The 22167-nt window shown below is 38.0% G+C and overlaps 1 protein-coding gene across 1 annotated transcript in view; it reads right to left on the bottom strand.

Moving 5' to 3' along the window:
• Nucleotides 1-4789: 4789 nt before the first annotated feature.
• The window catches only part of LOC124255873, a 73203-nt gene continuing 55825 nt past the window's right edge, over nucleotides 4790-22167 (bottom strand). The window contains exons 6-7 of the mRNA XM_046689817.1: nucleotides 7614-7670; nucleotides 4790-5605 (exon numbers count right to left, since the gene is read on the bottom strand). Coding sequence (XP_046545773.1) covers nucleotides 4983-5605; nucleotides 7614-7670 — 680 coding nt within the window. The 3' untranslated portion in view covers nucleotides 4790-4982. The remainder of the gene's footprint in view (nucleotides 5606-7613; nucleotides 7671-22167) is intronic.

The following is a 22167-nucleotide window of genomic DNA, read 5'->3' as shown; positions in this document are numbered from 1 at the left end:
GCTCAAACAATTGCTGTATACCGTGTCTGTTTAATTTTAGCATATGTGAAGGAAACTGAATTAGATGTATATGATAAGATATAGATTGTAAATTTTGAATGTAAGTGTTTCACTGTTTATTCTGATAATAGACTGAAATGTAATGGATCCTCGCCATCGCTTTCATTATAGTTTCCTTTCTAAGGGAAATATTTGATTTTTAGCCGCGAGTGAGTGAGTTTAGTTTTTCGCCGCACTCAGCAATATTCCAGCTATATGGCGGCGGTCTGTAAAAAATCGAGTCTGGACCAGACAATCCAGTGATCAACAGCATGAGCATCGATCTGCGCAATTGGGAACCGATGACATGTGTCAACTAAGTCAGCGAGCCTGGTCACCCGATCCCGTTAGTCGCCTCTTACGACAAGCATGGGTTACGGAAAATCAATTCTAACACGGACCAACACGGGTCTTTTTAGCCGCGGACAACTGAGGTATTGATGGTTCGGCTTAAGCAACATTTACTCTCTCACTCACTCACTCACTCACTATGTATGAATCACTGCAGTTTGATACATTATTAACTTTTATAAGTACTTATATTTCAGCCCGACAACTTGGCCCATGACTATACTCTTAACGCATAGCAGATAAACAATTTCCAACATGTCTATTGTCTCATGTCATTTAGTGATGTATCCATACATATGTAAAATGTACACGTCAGAATGTGCTTGCTGGTTTTACGTCAGTACGATTGAATACCAACATGTAACAATAGCTAAGTACATTAATCATGTTCCTTATTTAGAATCGTGGTGTAATGTATCCCAGGGATATAACATAAATAATGCATAACATGGGCAGCCAGGACATATCAAACACAGTCGAACAGCTGCTGCTCTACGTGTACAACAGTTAAGATGGAGAGGGAGTGAGGGAGGGAGAGAGGGGGCGAGAGAGAGAGAGAGGGGGGGGGAGAAAGAGAGAGAGGGAGTGAGAGAGAGAACGATATATTGGGAGAGAAAAGAGAGGGTGTGAGAGAAAGAGATAGAGGGAGAGAGAAATAGAGAGGGGGAGAGAGAAAGAGAGGGGTGTGTGTGTGAGAGAGAGAGAGAGAGGGTGGAGAGGCGCGCGCTCACGCAGACACAAAGGATGTGATATATTCGTTTCGGAAAACATGTTTAGTATAAACTCAGTGATCTTGACTAACCATCTCTAGCTATAGACTGCTGGAGATTGTCAACTATAACTCACATTATTGTAACTGACTAGGAGTTTGTCTTCAGCTGCCTGAGTGATATGAGTCATTACCTATTTGTATGGCCGCAGTACTCATGTATTTCAATATGCCTTTTCAGAACAGAACACAGAACAGAACAGAACAGAATTTTATTTCAGTAACAGGCCTCCGGCCCAAAATACATGTACATAAATGTGATGATAAGTATACAGTGTAATTAAAGAGTGTTTATATTGGACGAACATTACCATGTCAAACGGGACAAACCATGTCAAGTGTAACTGAAAAGGTTATTGAATGTCTTTCAATCGTAGTTCAGTATGAAAAATGTTCCTGTTAGAAACACAGAAGGTATTCAGAGATGATTTAGTTTTGTCGTGTCCCACGCCTTGTGGTGATGACCCATGCGTTATGGGTCTTGACAAATGACTTTTGTTTTGCTTTTCACACTGTGATATGTAACCTGTAGACAGCTCTGTATATGCTAATCCCATTTACAAGATTAGAGCAGATAAACGGGTCAAAATGACCTTTTCATTGCAACCTCTTGTTAGTTTGTTTGGAACACTCACTGTTTACACGTTGTATTGTGGCAACTGCAACCAACTGACACTCTATAGCCGCATATTTGTCCTCTATCATATTGTGCATGCTGTTTAGGAAAACCATGCTCGCAGGGTGTGTGCCTTCATTTTGTGCATTGCGCGGATATTATGTCTATAACCATTCACTTCATGTATTCTCAACCCCTTCTGAGTTGATGTGACAAGTGGAGCCTCGATATGCAGGTCGATTGTCCTACAGTAAACTAGAGCTTGACTAATGCTATGTTAAATACATGTCGAATGTTAGCACTGAGCGTAAATGTACTTCATAGACTTCATGAGATTGAGCCAAACTTAATGGAAAACGTAGAAGAACGGCATTATCACACTTTGCAACCTGCAATATCAGACTTTGAACTGACAAAAACAAGTAAATTTATGCATGTACATCCACTTGAGACATACTGAACGTTTTTTGTTTGGTGAACGCCGTACCTGGCACAATTCAAAGTATATGAATGTAAATGATGTAGACTCGACCGCATTATCCAGCCAATATTGTACGGAACGGTCAATGTAGAGGTATTGTGACATCGAATTAAATCTGCAACCCAAACCACTGAGTCGTCACTAACGACTAAGTTGACGTTTAAAAACAAATCCAAAGCTCTGAATCGGTATCATAGAGTTTGTTCCCGTAAGGGGTAAAAGAAAATGAATGACTGATTGATGCTTGCACAATTTTTCAGTAATAACTCCAGGGATGTAAGGAAACATATGTGTCTCATGATTTCTCAGTGTCACTTGTCATGCATGGTTATTTATGAACGTTTGTATTGTATATTACTCCAGCAGGCATTCGTTACAGAATCCAAAAAATACAATTATGCAAAATAAATGCAAAGGAGCATAATGAAAAGGTAAGTTTCATTGTTGGATAATCGTTTATTCAACAGATGTAAAAATGTTACAAAAGTGATAATGTGTATGAAATCATCATGTATTATAAAAGCGCCTCTTTCTGGAACCTGTTAATAAGTACAGTATACTACGTTTATAATGAACATGCTAGAACGGACTGACGGATGTAACGAATTGCTTTTTGGTTCTAGACATAGGCTGTATACGCTTAAAATGCACATGGCAAACTAAACTTAGTGGTCCCATGGAGTTCGTTATAACCGTATACAGTTTACTATAAGGGCAACGCTATTTTTCAGGGCATTATCATTTGCAGAAGCCCGAGGTCTTTCATTATTGAAAAGACCGAAGTTAGTTCTGTTGAACATGATGTTCACATGCATGGAGACGAAATAGCACAACTCCGTCAAGAACTAGCTGGAAGTAAGAGCGCGTACGAGCGACTTGAAAAACAGTTCATTCTTAAAGATATACACGATCGCAAACCTAATCGTTTGTTCTAATGGATTCCGGAAACCCCAAACGAAGAGATTTTCTCATAACAAAACTGACGTTTGTCGAGTCGAAATTATGGGGGATGAGATTCAAAGTGGTACACCGACTACCGGTTTCTGAGTACCAACGCAAACATCGCAAATATTATTTGCATATCAACTAATACATGAACTGTCTAGATGAATGATGCCACAACAATACATAAAATTAGGTAAATTATTTATCTGTCTGTCTGTCTGTATGTATGTCTTATGTAATCTAATCTTATCTCTTATCTTATCTTATCTAGCTTTCTTGTTCATGACCATGAATTGATGAATAGTGTCAGTGGTAGTGATTAGTAGGGTATGCATACATGCTTTTTGAAGATCAGTATTTAAGCACTTTTTCTCCGTTTATTTACATTTGACTTTTGATGAGAGTATCATGTATTTGTAGGTGGATCATAGAAATCATCATTAAAAACATTATTATACTATCCCCAAAAAGAAACGCATATGCATTTGTATTTTTAAAATCTATTAATTACCTATTGTGTGCAAACAATCGTCAAAATATGTAACAAAGGTGTTGATAACATGATTTTACACAAATGCACAAGTGAAAAATCGACTTTACCTGAAAATGCTGATTTTGATGAGATTTCTTACAAGAATTAAATAGGCATCGCCACAACGCAACAGAAATCACATTCCAGTTGAAATTGTGCAGCAAACAGCATGCACTGTCTGGCTATAAAAATCCAGATTACTTTCGGAAATTGGCATTCGTTTTGAAGGAGTTTCAAGGTCAAATCACTACGCTGCGACACGAAATATCGCCATTGAAAAAATGTACACCGGAGATTACCAAATCGACTTTACCTGAAAATGTTGATTTTGATGAGATTTCTTACATAAGTTGAAAAGGCGTCGCCACAAGCATCTGAAACAACCTTCCAGTTGAAATTGTGCAGCAAAGAGCATGGGCTATCTGGCTTTAAAAATCCAGATTACTTTCGCAAAACGGCATCCGTTTGAAGGAGTTTCAAGGTCAAATCACTACGCCAAGTCTTGACGATGCGACATGGAACATCGCCATTGAAAGAGTGTACGCTGGAGATTACCAATTTTTTGTTGCCAGGCGTCTGAACGTTAGTCTGAACATGACGTCACTGCTTGCAACTCGTTACAACCAAACAGGTATAACAAATGACCGTCCCCGTACAAGCAGACCTCGAGTCACCACTGCAGCCCAAGATCGGTACATCCGGTTGCTACATTGGCGTGATCGTACTGCCACGTGTGAGAGCACAGCAGCCAGGGTGCCTGGACTTCGGAGGATGTCAAACTGTACGGAACAGGTTGAGAGAGATTGGACTGAGAGCCAGGACACCCGACGTCAGGACCATGCTACGTGGTCATCATCGTGCTCAACGTCTCCGTTATCTAAAATTATCCACTTGGCTGTATGGACATTACCTTCTTCTAAACTGATGTAAAACTTCGTTTCTTAAAGTCTATTTGTATACGAGTTTGAAAATACAACATTTTCGCAACAGATTTCTGGGTTATGCGTTTCGTTTTTGGAATAGTATATTTAAAACACCTCTCTTTAATGTGGAATGTTTGCATTTGATTTAATAAGAAATAAGAAATATGGAATGCAAATCGAAAATGAAATATTAAGAACTAATTGTCATTTCTATTATCTGAAAATATACGTGAATATAGGTTAACATGGTGTCTAAACTGTTTGCACACAAAGAGCAGAGTTGATTCCATTTGTGTGTATAAACCTATTTCATCACTTGATTAGACCTAATTCTCCGCACAGCCACGAGACACCAGCAGGTCATACACTGACAGCTTATCATTCTCCTTTGAAACCATAGCTGCTGTTTCTCCAGACTTGTTCCTCGTGTTAATGTCAGCAGTAATGTGCGAGAGAACATTCTCCACCAATCCAGTTTGACCTCCGAGAGAGGCTGCATGGAGAACAGTGTTTCCTGCGTCATCGACTAATGACAGATCAGCTCCGTCCCTAACGAGTAAGTCAAACACATCCCTGTAACCCCTAGTTGCTGCCATCATCACTGCTGTCCTGCCATATATGTCTTGACTGTTGATGTCCACTAAACGTTTTAAGAGAATGCACCGAACAATATCCATATGTCCACCATTACAGGCACTATGAAGTATGTTGTTTCCGCTCTTGTCTGTCAGTGATAGGTCAGCTCCACTTTTCACAAGATAGTCAAACACTTCTTTCTGTTTCTGGCGTGCTGACCACATTACTGGTGTCCTCCCATATGTATCCACAGAGTTTTTATCCACCTGTCCCTTTGACAAAATGCTTTTTACACGACATATGTCTCCCCATAAAATTGAATCGTGAAGATCAGTGAGTATTTCGGGTGCCTTATGTGAACAGATTTGCGCAGCTGCAACAAAATAGTTCCATATATATCTAATCAACACAAAACACGTTGTTATAAAGCATTCTTCTATGTTAACAATAATTATTTAATCATCGAAAGTAGTAAAATTCAAATCATTACCCAACTAACTGAAATACATTAGCTATATTATGCATCCTAAATACCAGGTGATCTGAATGGCCACTCCATGACGTCAGCACCCGTATTTTGTAAACGTTCATTACGGTTTACCTGTGTCAGAATCGGACAACATAAGGACGTAGGGTACGAAGATGGACAGCGAGGAAATTACGCGACACCTAAACAGTACTTTACTAGTTGATGTTGCGTTAGTAAAACGATTAAATGATGTAACCTTATTTGATTGCCCTTGGCATTTGACGACACACGTGGCCGTCCTGACCAGGGGCCATCAGATGTCACGCCCGTTTAATACACAAGTCGTAAGGTTGTGAATTGTCCGTCTCCGGCATTTCATGACAAATTGTCAACAACAGACACTAATGTGACAAGGATGGGTAGCATAACTTTAGTCAATCGCTTTGCCAAGCAGGTATTGAATGCTAAAGGATCATAGACGATCATAAGCGGTACCTGATGTTTAGTATCTTGGTCAAAATCCGTTTTGTTTTGAATTTTGCTATTCGAGAGGAAACCCTGACGCGTATGCATCAAAAGAGTAGGGTCAAGACACAATCGGCGGAAAGGGTGTCTTGTGGGCTGTAGTTTTACAATCTGCTTAAATATGGCAACAAAAAGGCTGAAAGTGCACGCAATAATTGAACTTCGTCGGTAATTTTGACGTTGATGATATATACACCAAACGTCCTTGCACGTGACACCGTTGTTACTCTCCCGGCAATGATAGCTCGGCTGTGAGGTCAAATTTTATAACTGTCGTTCCTTTCGGAACTAACCAAACTTTAGCAGCAAAGTCGACTTGACTCATCAACTTGCCCAGTGCTGAGTCATACCCAATATTGGAAACAACAATGTCTTCATCTTCACTGGCTCACTGGGTTATAAAGAGATAATCGTCCAGAGTGTTGAGAACATGCTGGAACAAGCTATAATTTATCGCAAACGAACTCCAATACAAACAACATATGTATCGAACTTCATTTTAAACAAATGGCCAGTAACGGCCATAAACAGATCATTCAAAATACGCTCTCAATGGCCATATTGAAAAAAATATTTCGATATTTCATGAACAGTTTTCATGTGTTGTCAGTGTTGGAAGCAACATATGAAAATTTCAGGGTGAGAAAGTGTTTTACAGGCAATGACGGCCCATGGTTCCTAGTATGGTGATCTACCTTCAGCTGTTGGCAATCTATAGCCTGTTTTTTTCATATTGTACTGTCTTCTGTAGTTAAAATATTTACTGTACTTTGTTGACAGGTTCTTATAATTTACATTATTTATGGCAAATTTAAACTTGTTTTAGTCACGATATGGCTGAAATATTGCCGATGTGACTGTAAATCTTCACTCACTCACTCACTCACTCACTCACAGGCAACGACGGTCATACAGGCCACTGTATAAGCTCACTGGACACTTAATCAGATGAGCGAAACTGGTTCTTCACTATGAATAAAGGTAAATATATGTTTGCAGGTTTGACTAAATCAGAAACGCAGGAGATTTCAAATATGCATACGTTAACGCTTTAAAAAAAGTACATTGTACTGGAGGAGCTGCACAGAACCTTGAGCCCACTTGTCGTAAGAGACGATGAATGTCAGGTGGATGCATGTTATAGCATCCCAAAAGCGTTGATCAATGCTCATACAATGGGAATCAAAACAAAACTGTCCACACTGATTGTTACAGAGCCGTCATTTTTTGAAAATATTGCTTAATGAATGTGGCGTCAATGTGCAAACAAAAACATCAACCTTAACCACCATGTCTTCAGTTACATATAGAATGTATCCGAGAAAATATCAATCGCAATTTAAAAACGCATATAGTAGTGCTGGGAAGACAGTTCGCGTGAACTGACGCAAAAGCTGTATGGTTTTGTCGTGATTTGCTTCATTTCGTTGAGCCCTAGATCCTCCTGTGAACAGAAGTATATAACATAACCATGTATCTTTTCAGGGTGTCAAAATAAGAGTATCAGTGTATGTAAGATTTACTTACTTATTATCTGTGGGTCGTTGTACAAAACAACCTCTACTAAGGTTCAACTTAGCAACTAAGATTAACCTTAATGTAACCTTAACGAAAAGTTACGCCCGTTGCACAAATTACATTTGGAAGGATACTTAGCACCAACCTTATCATAAGGTTGTAATCTTCAGTGCAGCAGACACAATCATGTCCACAGTTACGGTTGTGAGTTATCTCCCCATCCGAATAGTTGTCTCTTTTTGTTTGGAACTATCAAAATAATGATGTAAATTTTGTCCAAAGGAACACACGGCATGGTGTAAATTCATTTTTACCTTTCTTGTAGAAATATTATTACAGTTTGATATCATGTCACCAAAATATTTTTTTCAGATATAAATTGATTTTATTATCAACAACAATGAGTGCCTCGTAAAACGTTTGTGACCAACACGCACCTGGCCAGTCATTTCACGTCATTGTTTTGTCCATAAAACGGCATCAACAAAAAGGAAAAAAGAAAACAAAAGACAATGCCATTTAAATATGTGCATATTCAGTTCATAAAATATATCAATCATTGTCATTAAGATTGTCAGTTTTAAGTGTAAGGTTAAATTGATCACTCTTTATTAACCTATTCATATGAAATAACAATTAGTATTGTATTGCACATAGTAAGAACTGAAGTACATCTTGCAGTTATGCCAACTTTTCATCTTCTAACACTCGTGTAAAGGCTTAACATGTCGTCACATTGTTCCACTTAAGGCATACGCCTTAAGTAATTAGTTAATAAATAGATACAACTCCAAAATTATGGCTGCTTCCTTTTCCATCAGGAACATGCTGAGTGGAGCATGTCCCACCGTGACCTCGTGTTGATGTTTTCAAAAGCTTCAGACCCGTCTTAAAGGAGAATACGAGTGAATTCCAATAATTTGCTGGGTGAAAGATAAAGTCATCAGAAACATATTTCCAAATGTTCAATTAAAAATTATGTATAATTATGTTTTAATCGCGAAAACAGTTTCTGTAAATCTCAGCTTCGGCCATTATGCATATTTCGCTGGAACCCACGTGACCTTTCCGCTCGTGACGTCAAATGTGCCTGGAGTCCGCCATATTCCCAAAGACTAAGCGCTACAGTAGTCTAAATCGTGTTGTTTCTGTCGTTTTTGTAAGTGGTACGATGGTGTATTCTGTTGCCTGGGGATGCACGGAATCATCGAACAATGGAAAGCCACCATTTCTTCCGTTTTTCAAGTAAAGAGACAGACTTAGGAAGGAGAAATGGTCCGATCATTCCGAGTCGGACGCATATGAAGGAGACAAGCACACATGGGGCATACAAATCCCAAAGCTTGGCTGAAGAAGGAAGAATTACCCACGAGATTCATTTCTACTCCATCATTCCCTGTTACAGCTTACTGTCAGTGGTATTTTTAACATAAATAAAATCAAGTACGATTGCCAGGCTAATTGCCCTCCGCTGCAAATTGCCCAAGCAAATTTGGTAAAATTGCCCCATGGGGGTAGTTAAAATGCCCCAATTTATTTAAATGATTAAATATAGGCCATAAATGCACAGTTTTGTCAACTTTGATAATATGTTCTTCATATAAAAGTATATACATAGTTATGAGCTACTGATGGGACATTTATCAGAAATATATCTTCTTAATAACTTTTATATGAAGAACATAAGATCAAAGTTGACAAAAACTATGCATTTACGGCATATATTTAATCATTTTAAATAAATTTGACCAAATTAGAATGGATGACCAAATTTGCTGGGGCATTTTGTAGCTGGGGCAGTTCCACTGGTACCCATGAGATAGATATCAAAATCAGTAAGAGATTTCACGTGAGCTTGAAAATGTTTCGCTATGACGTTCTTTTGGGTTTGGAGCCCTAAATGTTGCAGACTACCAGAAACATTGCCGAACATAACGGCAATTCATGAAGTACTTGTTGCTTTCATTGTTTTCCATTTTGTCCAATTGCGCACGTTGGCATCAGACTCGCTATTTGTCAGTAGTGTGTGCCGTGAAAGTTGTTCTGTGTTCACAGTGGCTGACAAGATGCCATTCTAAGGCTATGGCCGAGTACCATAACTATTTCCATAACCAAACACAGGGGAAACATACATTTTCCTGACAAATATTTTATAATTCACCAGTATTTTATAATTCACTCACTCACAGGCAACGACGGTCTTACGGGTCACTGTAAAGGCTCACTGGACACTTAATCAGATGAGCAAAACTGGTTCTTCGCTATGAATAAAAGTAAATATATGTTTGCAGGTTTGACTAAATCAGAAACGCAGGAGATTTCAAATATGCATACGTTAACGCTTTCAAAAAGGTACATTGTACTGGATGATGCACAGAACCTTGAATCCACTTGTCGTAAGAGACGATGAATGTCAGGTGGATGCATGTTATAGCATCCCAAAAGCGTTGATCAATGCTCATACAATGGGAATCAAAACAAAACTGTCCACACTGATTGTTACAGAGCCGTCATTTTTGAAAAATATTGCTTAATGAATGTGGCGTCAATGTGCAAACAAAAACATCAACCTTAACCACCATGTCTTCAGTTACATATAGAATGTATCCGAGAAAATATCAATCACAATTTAAAAACGCAAATAGTAGTGCTGGGAAGACAGTTCGCGTGAACTTACGCAAAAGCTGTATGGTCTCGACGTGATCTGCTTCATTTTGTTGAGCCCTTGATCCTCCTGTGAACAGAAGTACATAACATAACCATGTATCTTTTCAGGGTGTCAAAATAAGAGTATCAGTGTATGTAAGATTTACTTACTTATTATCTGTGGGCCGTTGTACAAAACAACCTTTACTAAGGTTGAACTTAGCAACTAAGGTTAACCTTAAGGTAATCTTAACGAAAAGTTACGCCCGTTGCACAAATTACATTTGGTCAGCCTTAACTCTGGAAGGATACTTAGCGGCAACCTTATCATAAGTTTGAAATCTTCAATGCAGCAGACACAATCATGTCCGCAGTTACGGTTGTGAGTTATCTCTCCATCCGAATAGTTGTCTCTTTTTGTATGGAACTATCAAAATAATGATGTAAAGTTTGTCCAAAGGAACACACGGCATGGTATAAATTCATTTTTACCTTTCTTGTAGAAATATTATTACAGTTAGATATCATGTCACCAAAATATATTTTTTCAGATATAACTTGATTTTCACGTTTGTGACCAACACGCACCTGGCCAGTCATTTCACGTCATTGTTTTGTCCATAAAACGGCATTAACAAAAACAACAACACAATTCCTTTTTAAATATGTGCGTATTCAGTTCATAAAAGATATGAATCATTGTCATTAAGATTGTCAGTTGTAAGTATAAAGTTAAATTGATCACTCTTCATTAACCTATTCATATGAAATAACAATTAGTATTGTATTGCACATAGTAAGAACTGAAGTACATCTTGCAGTTGTGCCAACCTTTCATCTTCTTACACTCGTATAAAGGCTTAACATGTCGTCACATAGTTCCACTTAAGGAATACGCCTTAAGTAATTAGTTAATAAATAGATACAACTCCAAAAATATGGCTGCTTCTTTTTCCATCAGGAACATGCTGAGTGGAGCATGTCCCACCGTGACCTCGTGTTGATGTTGTCAAAAGCTTAAGACCCGTCTTAAATTTGTTTGAAAGGTCCTTGAGAGGCAGCCAGGCCCACTAAACACATCATGAGAAACAGGTTTTCAGAGGTTCTGCAGTCGGTATATCAATGTATCCATAGTGCAGAGACGGCACTTGTCCCTGTACAAAACGACATCCTGCAATCGGTTGACTCCGATGGGGCCGCCATCATGGTACTACTCGACCTCTCCACAGCGTGCGTGACCATATCGACCAGTCTACTCTCATGAGCACTCACCAGCACAGATTCGGCGTCAAAGACAGTGCCTTTGATTGGCTCCTATCCTATCTCTCTGGACGATTCCAGTCAGTGAAGATCACTGATAGTATTTCCGACAAACTTCCTCTATTGGCTCTGTATTGGGACCCATTCTTTTTACCATTTATGCAGACAGTTGATATAGATATGTTATGTGTTCAGCTGCTATAAATGTACTATGTGTTCAGCTGATATAACTGTACTATGTGTTCAGCTGCTTTACTTTACTATGTGTTCAGCTGCTATAACAGTACTATGTGTTCAGCTGCTCTAAGCGAACTATGTGTTCAGCTGCTATAACTGTACTATGGGTTCAGGTGATATAATTGTACTGCGTGTTCAGCTGATATAACTGCACAATATTTAGCTCATATAAGTTGTACTATGTGTTCAGCTGATATGATTGTACTGCGTGTTCGGCTGATATAACGGCACTGTCCTCAGCGGATAGGTTTGTATTGTGTTCAGCTGATATTACTGCACTATTTGTTCAGCTGGCATAATTGTAATATGCGTTCAGCTGACATAGCGCTACTGTGTGATCAGCTCGCATACTTTGTACTATGCGTTCAGCGGATGTAACTGTACTACTCTCTGGTGATACAACTGTACTATGTATTCCAAAATCATAACAATAAGAAAGAGAAAGAAGTTAAATCATTTGGACTTAATTGGACTAATTTGGAGTGTTATTCAAAAATGACGCCCATGAGCGAAAAACAATTTGGCCCATTGGCGAGAATAATGACTTTAGCTCAAAATACATGTTTTTTCAATAATCTGGATTTTGTAAATGAATGAAAGTACGTTTATAAGTAACATGATATAAAATGTGTATCTTTGGACTTAATTTGGCTAATTTAGAGCTTCATAAACAATATCTCGCCCATGGGCGATGATATTTAATTTTACTCAAAACTCAGTAATAAATGTCAGGCAACAATGGGCGAAACGGTTTGAACCAGTAGCAAACTAAACTTAATTTCAAAATTCATATGTTTTAGTTTGCAAAGAAACATATATCAATCTCTGTAACTATACCTCACACTTGCCTAAATTCTCTCTACGTTTTATGAAAACACAATGCGTAATGCTTCATCTTATCCTTATGATCAAAGTTCGTGGAAACAAAATGAAAACAAACCACTGTAGATGAAAGCGACATGAGTGTGAGTTAAAATATTACTATACTATTCAGCAATATCTTGAGTGAGTGAGTTAAAATTTAACGTCACATTGGCCATACTGCAGCCATATCGTGACGATGATTTGAGTAATAAATAAAGCCGTAATAAATATTAAAGTAAACTTATAAAACCCTATCAACGAAGGACAGTAAAATGACTAGAGGATTACTTTATGGGCATTTAAATCGCTGCATTCTAGTCGGAGTCTGCAGAGGATTATTTTGACAGTGCATCAAACTGTAATTATTAAAGCATTGATGCCTGGCTAACTGTACAATTATCCCATATACAACTACAATAATCAAATAAAGGCAGAATAAAGGAATTATACATAACGAACAGTGTTTTCTTGATAATCGATATTTGTAATTCCTTAAACAATTTATCTGTGAAGTCCAATTTTTAAACCAGATGCTTAAATGTTTGTGCTCGGAATAATAATTATTTTTGCATAAATAATCTTGTCCTAGTTAAAATCATTTCACTAATATCACTAATTGAGCATTTCCTGAAATCCCCCAAAGAACTCAAATACATGTAATACCATATCAATGTATCTCACTTAATACAAATGTCACTATTGTCACCAATTGGGCATTTCCTCAAATACTAAAAATAATTTCAAATAAAGCCATATCAATGTACATGTATCTCACTTTGATTCACATTTCACTAATCTCACTAATTGAGCATTTTGTTGAAACAAACTATGGCTCATCTGGACTAAATGTTATCAAAACACTAACCCTAGTCAGCCAAATTCCACTCTGACAATGTGAAAGACCTGTTTTGACAGAATCTGGCTAAGTGAGAGGACACCGTCAGATTTAAACCTCGCATATAATGTTAAAAAAATAGCACTATACCGACAATACGTATACACACAATAAAAACAGGCTATAGACCGCCAGTAACTACAGGTAGATCACCATGGGGACTAACAGTGCTTTTGCTACGTGCAAGAATCCTAGATGGATTTACATGATCCCTCCAAGCATTAGCGATTGTGCTCAAATGTAAAAGACAAACACTTAAAACACAAATATCCTACAATTATAAAACTGGCATATCCCGTGAGCTTGAACAATTTTCCATGCATGCCCGGTGCACGGTTGTACACCGCCCAAGCGAAGTATAAATCTTTCCGAGTGTGAAAAATCATATATACCCCGGCCCGTGGAAAAAAGCATGCATCCGCAGCAGTCAGTGAACCGTGAAGCAGTCGTTCGAATCGACTTGTCAGTACCATGCTAGTAAAATATATGATTGAATTTAGAGATTTAAACATTCGGTAGCATTATGATTCGAGGTATACGGGGTTTTATGCGTCCAGTTTTATTCACAGAGCCGGATAACCCTCATCACAATGCTAAAACTTATTATATGATTGAATTTGTCGTTTGTGTGTATCCAGATCTTGTGTATTTTGTTATTTGACAAATGTACTGGTGAGGTATTAATAAAAGCAATGTTTTGCTTGTTTACCAAACCAGATTCTTTGAGAATAAAAATATGTTCAAACCACATGTTCAAACTTGAATAAGACATGAACATGCACACAGTACCTAAACTGATAGGCATATCGTGCCAAACAAGGCTTTCAAGAGCACATCTTAATCAGTAGGGCTGTTTTATCACACATATATACATAGCAATAAAGCAATTTCACATGACAAATACGTTAATGCACACAAGAGAATTTTACAATAGAACGAAATTCAATATTTTTCATGTGCATATCTTGGTCTTTAAGGTTTGCAATGCTTCACCAATATAAACAATATATTTACACTCTTATTACACATAAAACAGTTTATACACATAAAAACATCTTGGTCCTGATGAGGTGAGTAACCCCAAACAGAATTCCAATTGATCAGCTCGACATCTAATAAAACAATCAAATCGACATTTCCTTAGAATGTGAGATATTTGGCTGCGCGTTATGCGCAGTCCTTTTTCATTAAAACAATCTCACAAGCACCTATACATCTGGTTTACTCCCACTGTGCCCACTTTTGGAAATGGGCAGTGTTAAAGCAACAGAGGGATTTGGGTATAGTCTGTATCAGGCTAGTGGGCAGTGGTATATATTATAGTGTAGTTAACTCTTAAGTCATAAACTACATATTTCATTCATATACTAGCATGGTGCTAGCAGTAACTCAGTAAGAGAAAGTGTAATGAGTTTGAATTAATAATTTATTAACATGCAAGTGATATGCATCTTAAGAAACATCAGCATGAGTAACATCAATAACATGTCATCAACATATCTGAAAACACCAGTTAAAGACACAATCCAGGTATTGCAGAACATATTTTCTTCTATGCTGGAGATCATCCTTTAGGGTGAGAAATCTACTGTTAACGTCTCTTGCTGTACTTAGTGATAACTCTTTCCTTCACATTCAGTGTTTCTCGGCAGTCTTTGACACAGCATCTCCAGTAGACTATATTATTCTTTCGGTTTTTAACCCTAAACCTATAGTTGTCATAAGTCCAATTTTGTCCACCCTGTGCATTATCAATGTACTGAACGTCAACTTGAGCATTAGCCTATTATCATGAATGGTGAATCGGGGGTTCGTTTTATCATATATATACATGACTGTAACATTTGTTATAGTCTGTTTGCAAGTGAAAACGTACCGATGAATTTAACTTTAAACAAAAAAGGTAAATCGAATAAAGTGAAATTAAGATTGCGAATCCTCATAATTTTACCTTGCCAATTGAACATGTAAATATCAGAATGTATTTAACCTAGGAAAAAAGTTGTTTAACAAACGATCATAGATTCAAATCGCTATTACTGGTTTGTATTACAATAGGGTAAGCGAATTAGTTGGAACAGTGAAACAAATGCACGTGCGGTAGATGATGAGCGTTAACTTAGACCAACCCTACTTGTTCTCGGTGTTTCATTTAATGTGCTAACTCCGGAGCTTCTGCCCTTCATGGCAGCTCATGGCACAGGCCTGGTCTTTCAACACGATAACGCCACACCTCATACGGCCAACTTGGCAAGCAATTTCCTCCGGAACGCGGGCATCGATGTCATGGAGTGGCCCTGAAGGTCTCCCGACCTGAATCCCATCGCACACGTCTGGGGTGTGCTGGGCAGACGTCTCAGCCAAGTACCGACTCCCCCCCCCCAACAGACTTTACAGGAACATGGTGGCATGGTGGTGCAGTTATGGCAGCGTATCCCCGATGGTGTGTTACGGCGCATGGGTTATTCCAGGAGGAGACGATGAATCGCAGTTCTGAACTCACATTGGGGCATACGCATTATTGAGATCCTGCTTTGGATGTGAATTATCATTTTCACTCGAAGACGTTTGGGTGACTGTTCTGGTCGGAATGGTCACACTATGGACCTGATATATAGGGAACTTACTCATCCTGGTGCTCAGACTTAAACAGTACCTTAGACAATGCACCCTTTGCTCATGTGTTCTAACTGGCGACCGTCATGTAGGTGTGAAACTTTTAATTTGGGTGAGTATATTTTGTATTTTCATAGGATAATAAAAAGATTACTTTTATACGGATTTTGACTATGGATATTTTGATGTATCAGTATTCATGACGGGATTGGCAAACAAGCATAAACATGCTTATATCAACTGGAAGGTGATTTTTGTTGCATTGTGGCGATGCGTTTTTAGTTCCTGTAAGAAATATCATCAAAATCCACATTTTCAGGTAAAGTCGATTTTTTTACTTGTGAAATTTTGTAAAATCATGTTATCAACGCTTTTGTTGCATATTTTGACGATTGTTTCAACACAATAGGTAATAAATAGATTTTTACAAATATAAAAACGCCTATGCGTTTCTTTTTAGGGATGGTATATTATTTAATTTAAATATAATGATCAATGATATTCAAAGAAAATGGTCATTTGTAGTGCTATAAACGTTTTATGTAAATAATGTTATATTATGTATTGTGCGTCATGTTATTTAAAGACAACTATCAACTTTACGTTAACAATATATGTTTATCATGAATGTTCAAATAAAAGTTGCTCATTTTAGTACTATAAACCTTTTATGTATATATTGTATTTTATGTATATGTATTATTTAGCATGTAAATAATAGAAATTACCGTCCAAATGAATGCACAAAAATGACATTGTTTTTTTCTTGTGTTCAGCTGAAAGTTCACTTATATTTCTTGTGATTCTTGTTAATTTTCCGGTGAACAATTTAGCATTATCCGTACCGTTGAAAAAAACATTCACTGACCACTGCCTAACCGACCAGTTTGTTTGTACACCCATCCAAAGGTGGGACTTACGGGACTTTATCATGTGTACAATACGTACAAAAAGTAATAAAGGTAAAAGAAACATTTAACCGAAAGGCACATTTGAAATAAACTTAAAGGCAAACGTTATTGTGATCAACACATTTGTTTAAATGAATGGTAATTTTTTCATAACGCATTTTAATATTCTTTACGATACACTTACTCCTTAATCAGTGTCCTGTTGTATTGTATGCGTTTTTGGTGCTTTCAAGAAGTGTGTGGAGAATAGGCATAACATGTGCCCTTTGAAAAGTTTGGCTCTAAACCTCAGATCATTGTCACCCAAATCGTTGATTAGACGTCGACGGGGCTGAAAAACACAAATTAGGAGGAACCTGCATGCATTTCGCTATGCAACGGTTAAAGGTGGCGAACCATTGGAATGCTTGGAACCAGTGCAACGTTGCACAGCAGTTTAACGCGCACAAGAACACCATATGCTGCAAAACGCCGTCGTTGCAGGCCGTCCCTAAAGTGGCCGTCCAATTGTAACCACGCCCCGCATGGATTCGAACCACTCATCTGCGCCAAGGATTCTAACCAGGCACATTTACTGGTGCCAACAGGATATCTCCAAGGACCAATCGTCGACGTCTGGCTACACACAGGATACGCGCTAGACGACAAATTTTGACATAACGTCACCAACGTCTACGACTACAATGGTGCAAACAACATCTGCGGATGGCTCTTCACTGACGAGTCCAGATTCGTCTTGCACCGCGCTGATGGCCGAACCCAGATCTATCCCCAGTCGGGCACGTCTTGGACTAAATGGAGGAGATTGAGACGTTGGCCAAATCCCCCAGTCCTGCTCCAGGAACTCTGTCAGGTGCTTCTACAGATATGGAATGCCATTCCACAAGACTTCTTGCGATGTTTGTTTGGCTCTAGAAGGCGCAGGTGTAAAGCAAACATCAATGCTCATGGTGGACATACACGTTATTGACTGTGATTTTAATTTTGACCGTTCTCCCATTTGCATGTGTCTGCCATAAAGGTTTAAAATGTGCCATTTGCAATCCCATTTTGGAATAATTTTCTTGCAATAGTAAAAACGTCTCATCATAACAATATCAGTTGTTAATTCACATATCTAACTTCAAGTCAATCAGAATAACTTTTGCCTCTGAGTATAGTAATGAAAACACGGTGTATGTCTATCGGGATCCAGTCATTTCCCCACCCTGTCATGTCCAAGTCAATTCCCCACCCAAATATATATCTGGCCAGTCATTTCCCCTCCGTCCCGTTTTTTGGTTCTTATTTCACTCAAATACAAAAATGAATAAACAAGAAGTAGTGTAATATACATTTAATTCTCGAATATTCAGGCGGGTTTTCTTGACAACTGAGTTAAAATATGTGGTTATTATTTCACTCAAATACAAGAGTGAATGAACAAGAAGTAGTGTAATATACATTTAATTCTTTAATATTCAGGCGGGTTTTCTTGACAACTGAGTTAAAATATGTGGTTGTTATTTCACTCAAATGTAAGAGTGAATGAACAACAATTAGTGTTAAATGCATATCATCCTATAACAATTATAGCATAAATGGTACACGTGTAATTTGAATATCTCATTGATGTAAACGCAGTGCTACAACACATTCTAATTTCTTTGTCATAATGTTTGCAGTGAGATATTAAATGTGTGTTATCTTTAATTTCATATTCTAAATCCCTTTACTCCAACATTTCAAAGTTTTAGTTAAAAGTAGGACGTTCATTCAGATGTAATTTCTCAACTAACGTTCTGTAATCGTTAGAAAAACACTGTTTTCCACACAATATCAGCCCCAGCCCCAGCCCCAGCCCCAGCCCCAGCCCCCACCCCATATGGTTTATGGACAAGAAGTCGACCTTTTGAAATTTCGCTATGGACACGAAGTCGACCCGCGGTAAACTTTGATGTTGAAGGCGTTGCTAGAGTCACGCTAATCCGCTAGTAGGTGTTGTTTTAAGATTTTCCATAACCGGAGCATCGCATAAGGCGTGAACATAGTTCACTCAACATGTCATCAATGTTATCATACATATGAGAGTGAATTCACAATGATGAACATATTTAAGGAAGGAACACGCGGTAGATTGCATTCAATTTCGATATGGCAAATACACAGTAACATCTCGTGGTGGAAGATACCTGTGTGTTGGTGGATTTATGAGTGAAGCGAAATTGGATATCCTGGAAGTGCACAGAAAAGAAGTGTAATTTCACTGCGTCAACTGTCAATGACATTGTGACGATGGTGAAAGGAGACCACGCTCATCTCCGTGTCCAAGTAGACATAAAGGTAAGCATCTTGTCAATGCCTGTTATCAATCTGTTACTAAGGAAAATACAAAAGTAAAATAGATATTTCAAATCTGAATAATGTACGTGACCATGTTTTGCATATCGTTTAATAGATTTTGTTAACGATTCTAACAATTTATGTATAGCAGTAGAGTGGTGTAACGTGGTCTGTGTAAAAAGAAATTAATAAATCTACTTTTACTATCTTTCAGATGAACCAGTTTGCAAATGGTGCATCTCACCTACTTCACGTTGGATGATTTTGTATACGAAATGGACGAATTATAGTACTTTTCTCCTGTTGTCTGTGTTCTCAACCGCATAATCTGGATTATCGCCTTGTGAAAACACTGGATTATTTCTTTGTCTTTTCTAATCCCCTGTTAATTGGTATAAGGTCAAATGGGCAGGACTTCGACCTTTTTCTTAACTGAACCGTGACATTTCACCCAAGGGTCGACGTCCTGTGCAGACACCCCCCATATGTGTTGAACATTTCCCCCACTAATCAGCTGATAATAAACCATCCAGACACAGTTCCTTTTCCGATGAACTAATTAACTTATCATACTTGGGAGGTGTTTTCAAAGAGGTTGGGAAATGATATATCTATCAAATATCCATCAAATGATAGAATGTGTTTTGCGTTCAGTCGGTGAATACATTGAACAGATTGGCCAGCAGAAGTAATGTCACCGTTTTCTAGATAGACCGTTTGCAAGCATCGGAGTACTTCCCAAAACCCCGGACGAAAAACGCCAGTACGGGCAAACAGGAATTACTTAAATGGGTTACAAAATTGGGCAGGAATTGATAGTGTTTTGACTTCTTTCTTTAATTACCCAATTGGGGCTCCCTACTTAACCTTTTATGGTTCTGAAGCAGCACAGAATATTTATTTGGAAGTGGTCATTGGCGAATGTCTTCTTCTTCTACAACATCATGTGCACATAGAATACTACGCTTTGAGACTCTGTAAGGTGGTATTTAGGTATTCTATGCCGGACCAAATAGAGACCAAACGTCTTTGATTGAGTCTATGATTGGAATGAAAAACAAGGGTCTTCACTTTAGAGGACCAGTTACCTATACAAATGGAGTATTATGACATTACAATGTGATATTTAGGTAGATGTAGTTCTAGTCAATGGCTCTAAATACATTTCATGATACATCTGTCATGCTTAAGGTGCTTTTGACAGCCCGGGCCAAGTCGGACCAAAGACTTGTGCTGTAGAGCATGCGGTGAGAGAGCTTAACTTTGAGTGAGTGAGTTTAGTTTTACGCCGCACTCAGCAATATTCCAGCTATACGGCGGCGGTCTGTAAATAATCGAGTCTGGACCAGACAATGCAGTGATCAACAGCATGAGCCTCGATCTGCGCAGTTGGGAACCGATGACTTGGGTCAACCAAGTCAGCGAGCCTGACCACCCAATCCCGTTAGTCGCCTCTTACGACAAGCATGGCTTACTGAAAATCAATACTCTAACCCGGACCTTCACGGGTAGCGCAACTTTGAAGAACGTGTTTTTTACAATGCATCGCTTTGATACTTTATTAGTGGTATAGTGGTAGATGTAATTTTAGTGTAGTGGTCCAAACAATTCCGGATACATCGGTGATTTTTAAGAAGTGTTGTTTCATTCAGTATTTATGGCCACATGACCAAGAGTACAATTCAATAAACAAAGTTTAGCACATGGACAGGTGAAAACTTTACAAGTTATACAGGTAAATATAGTTTACGATAAATTGAATATTTGTTTGGAAGTTTACATTCTTTGTTGCAAGCAACTGATTAAACTTCGATCTGATAAAAATCAGGAATGTATAAAGAGCGTTGTTGTGAATAAAATGGACATACGAGCAAGAAATTATACTCATCTTGTATCAAATTACAATTACACCTATCACATTTAATGGAATCAGCATTTACCTTATTTTAACGGTTAAGTTTAAGACACATGCGTCTGAATTTGAATAAAACACGTAACAAATCTTTATCATAAAAAAACTCTGATATGTATTTTTCAGGTTCAACTACATATTTATATGACGAGTAATGATTTAAGAATGACGAAGAAGTGATTTTTGCATACCAATTCTGGATATCTATATCTTTACCTCTCTGTTTAAAAACTCCTATAAATCTTGCGACAACCACACAAAAGAAATCCAGAGTGAAATAAAAGTAAACGTACATGAGATACCCTATTGCGACCACCTTTGTCGTCAAATGTGTTTAACATTTCATAGCATGCCTTTGGAATACGATAACTTTCCATATTCACGAGTCTGCACCAGTACTTTATACAATGGGTGAAATACTGTACACAAAGATGGCTTCTACTCGTTTCACTGAGTACAATATTTGAAGATACACTTTTGCTAACAGGAAGATATCTTTGGAAATAATAACTTTGCATTTTTTCAATATCACCACTTATAGCTGCATTCTGAATCTCGTCAGCAATACCACTGTTAAAGAATCTCCTATTATTTCTGCGAAGAGTCGAACGTGTCTCTTTGCTTCAATGTATCTGTTAGGATTTTCATTTGATCTGCATTTACGGAACATATTAAGCCAGTAAGAAGTACATTTTTTTAGAACTTTCGCATTCTTCATCAAACCATTTAGGTTGAATATTCTTTAATTTCGGGATCTGAA

This window comes from Haliotis rubra, unplaced genomic scaffold (genome assembly GCF_003918875.1).
Source record: "Haliotis rubra isolate DU_JTF1 unplaced genomic scaffold, ASM391887v1 Scf610, whole genome shotgun sequence".
NCBI lineage: Eukaryota > Metazoa > Mollusca > Gastropoda > Lepetellida > Haliotidae > Haliotis > Haliotis rubra.
Note: the sequence above shows the minus strand (reverse complement) of the source record. Positions and strands in the feature narration are given on the sequence as shown.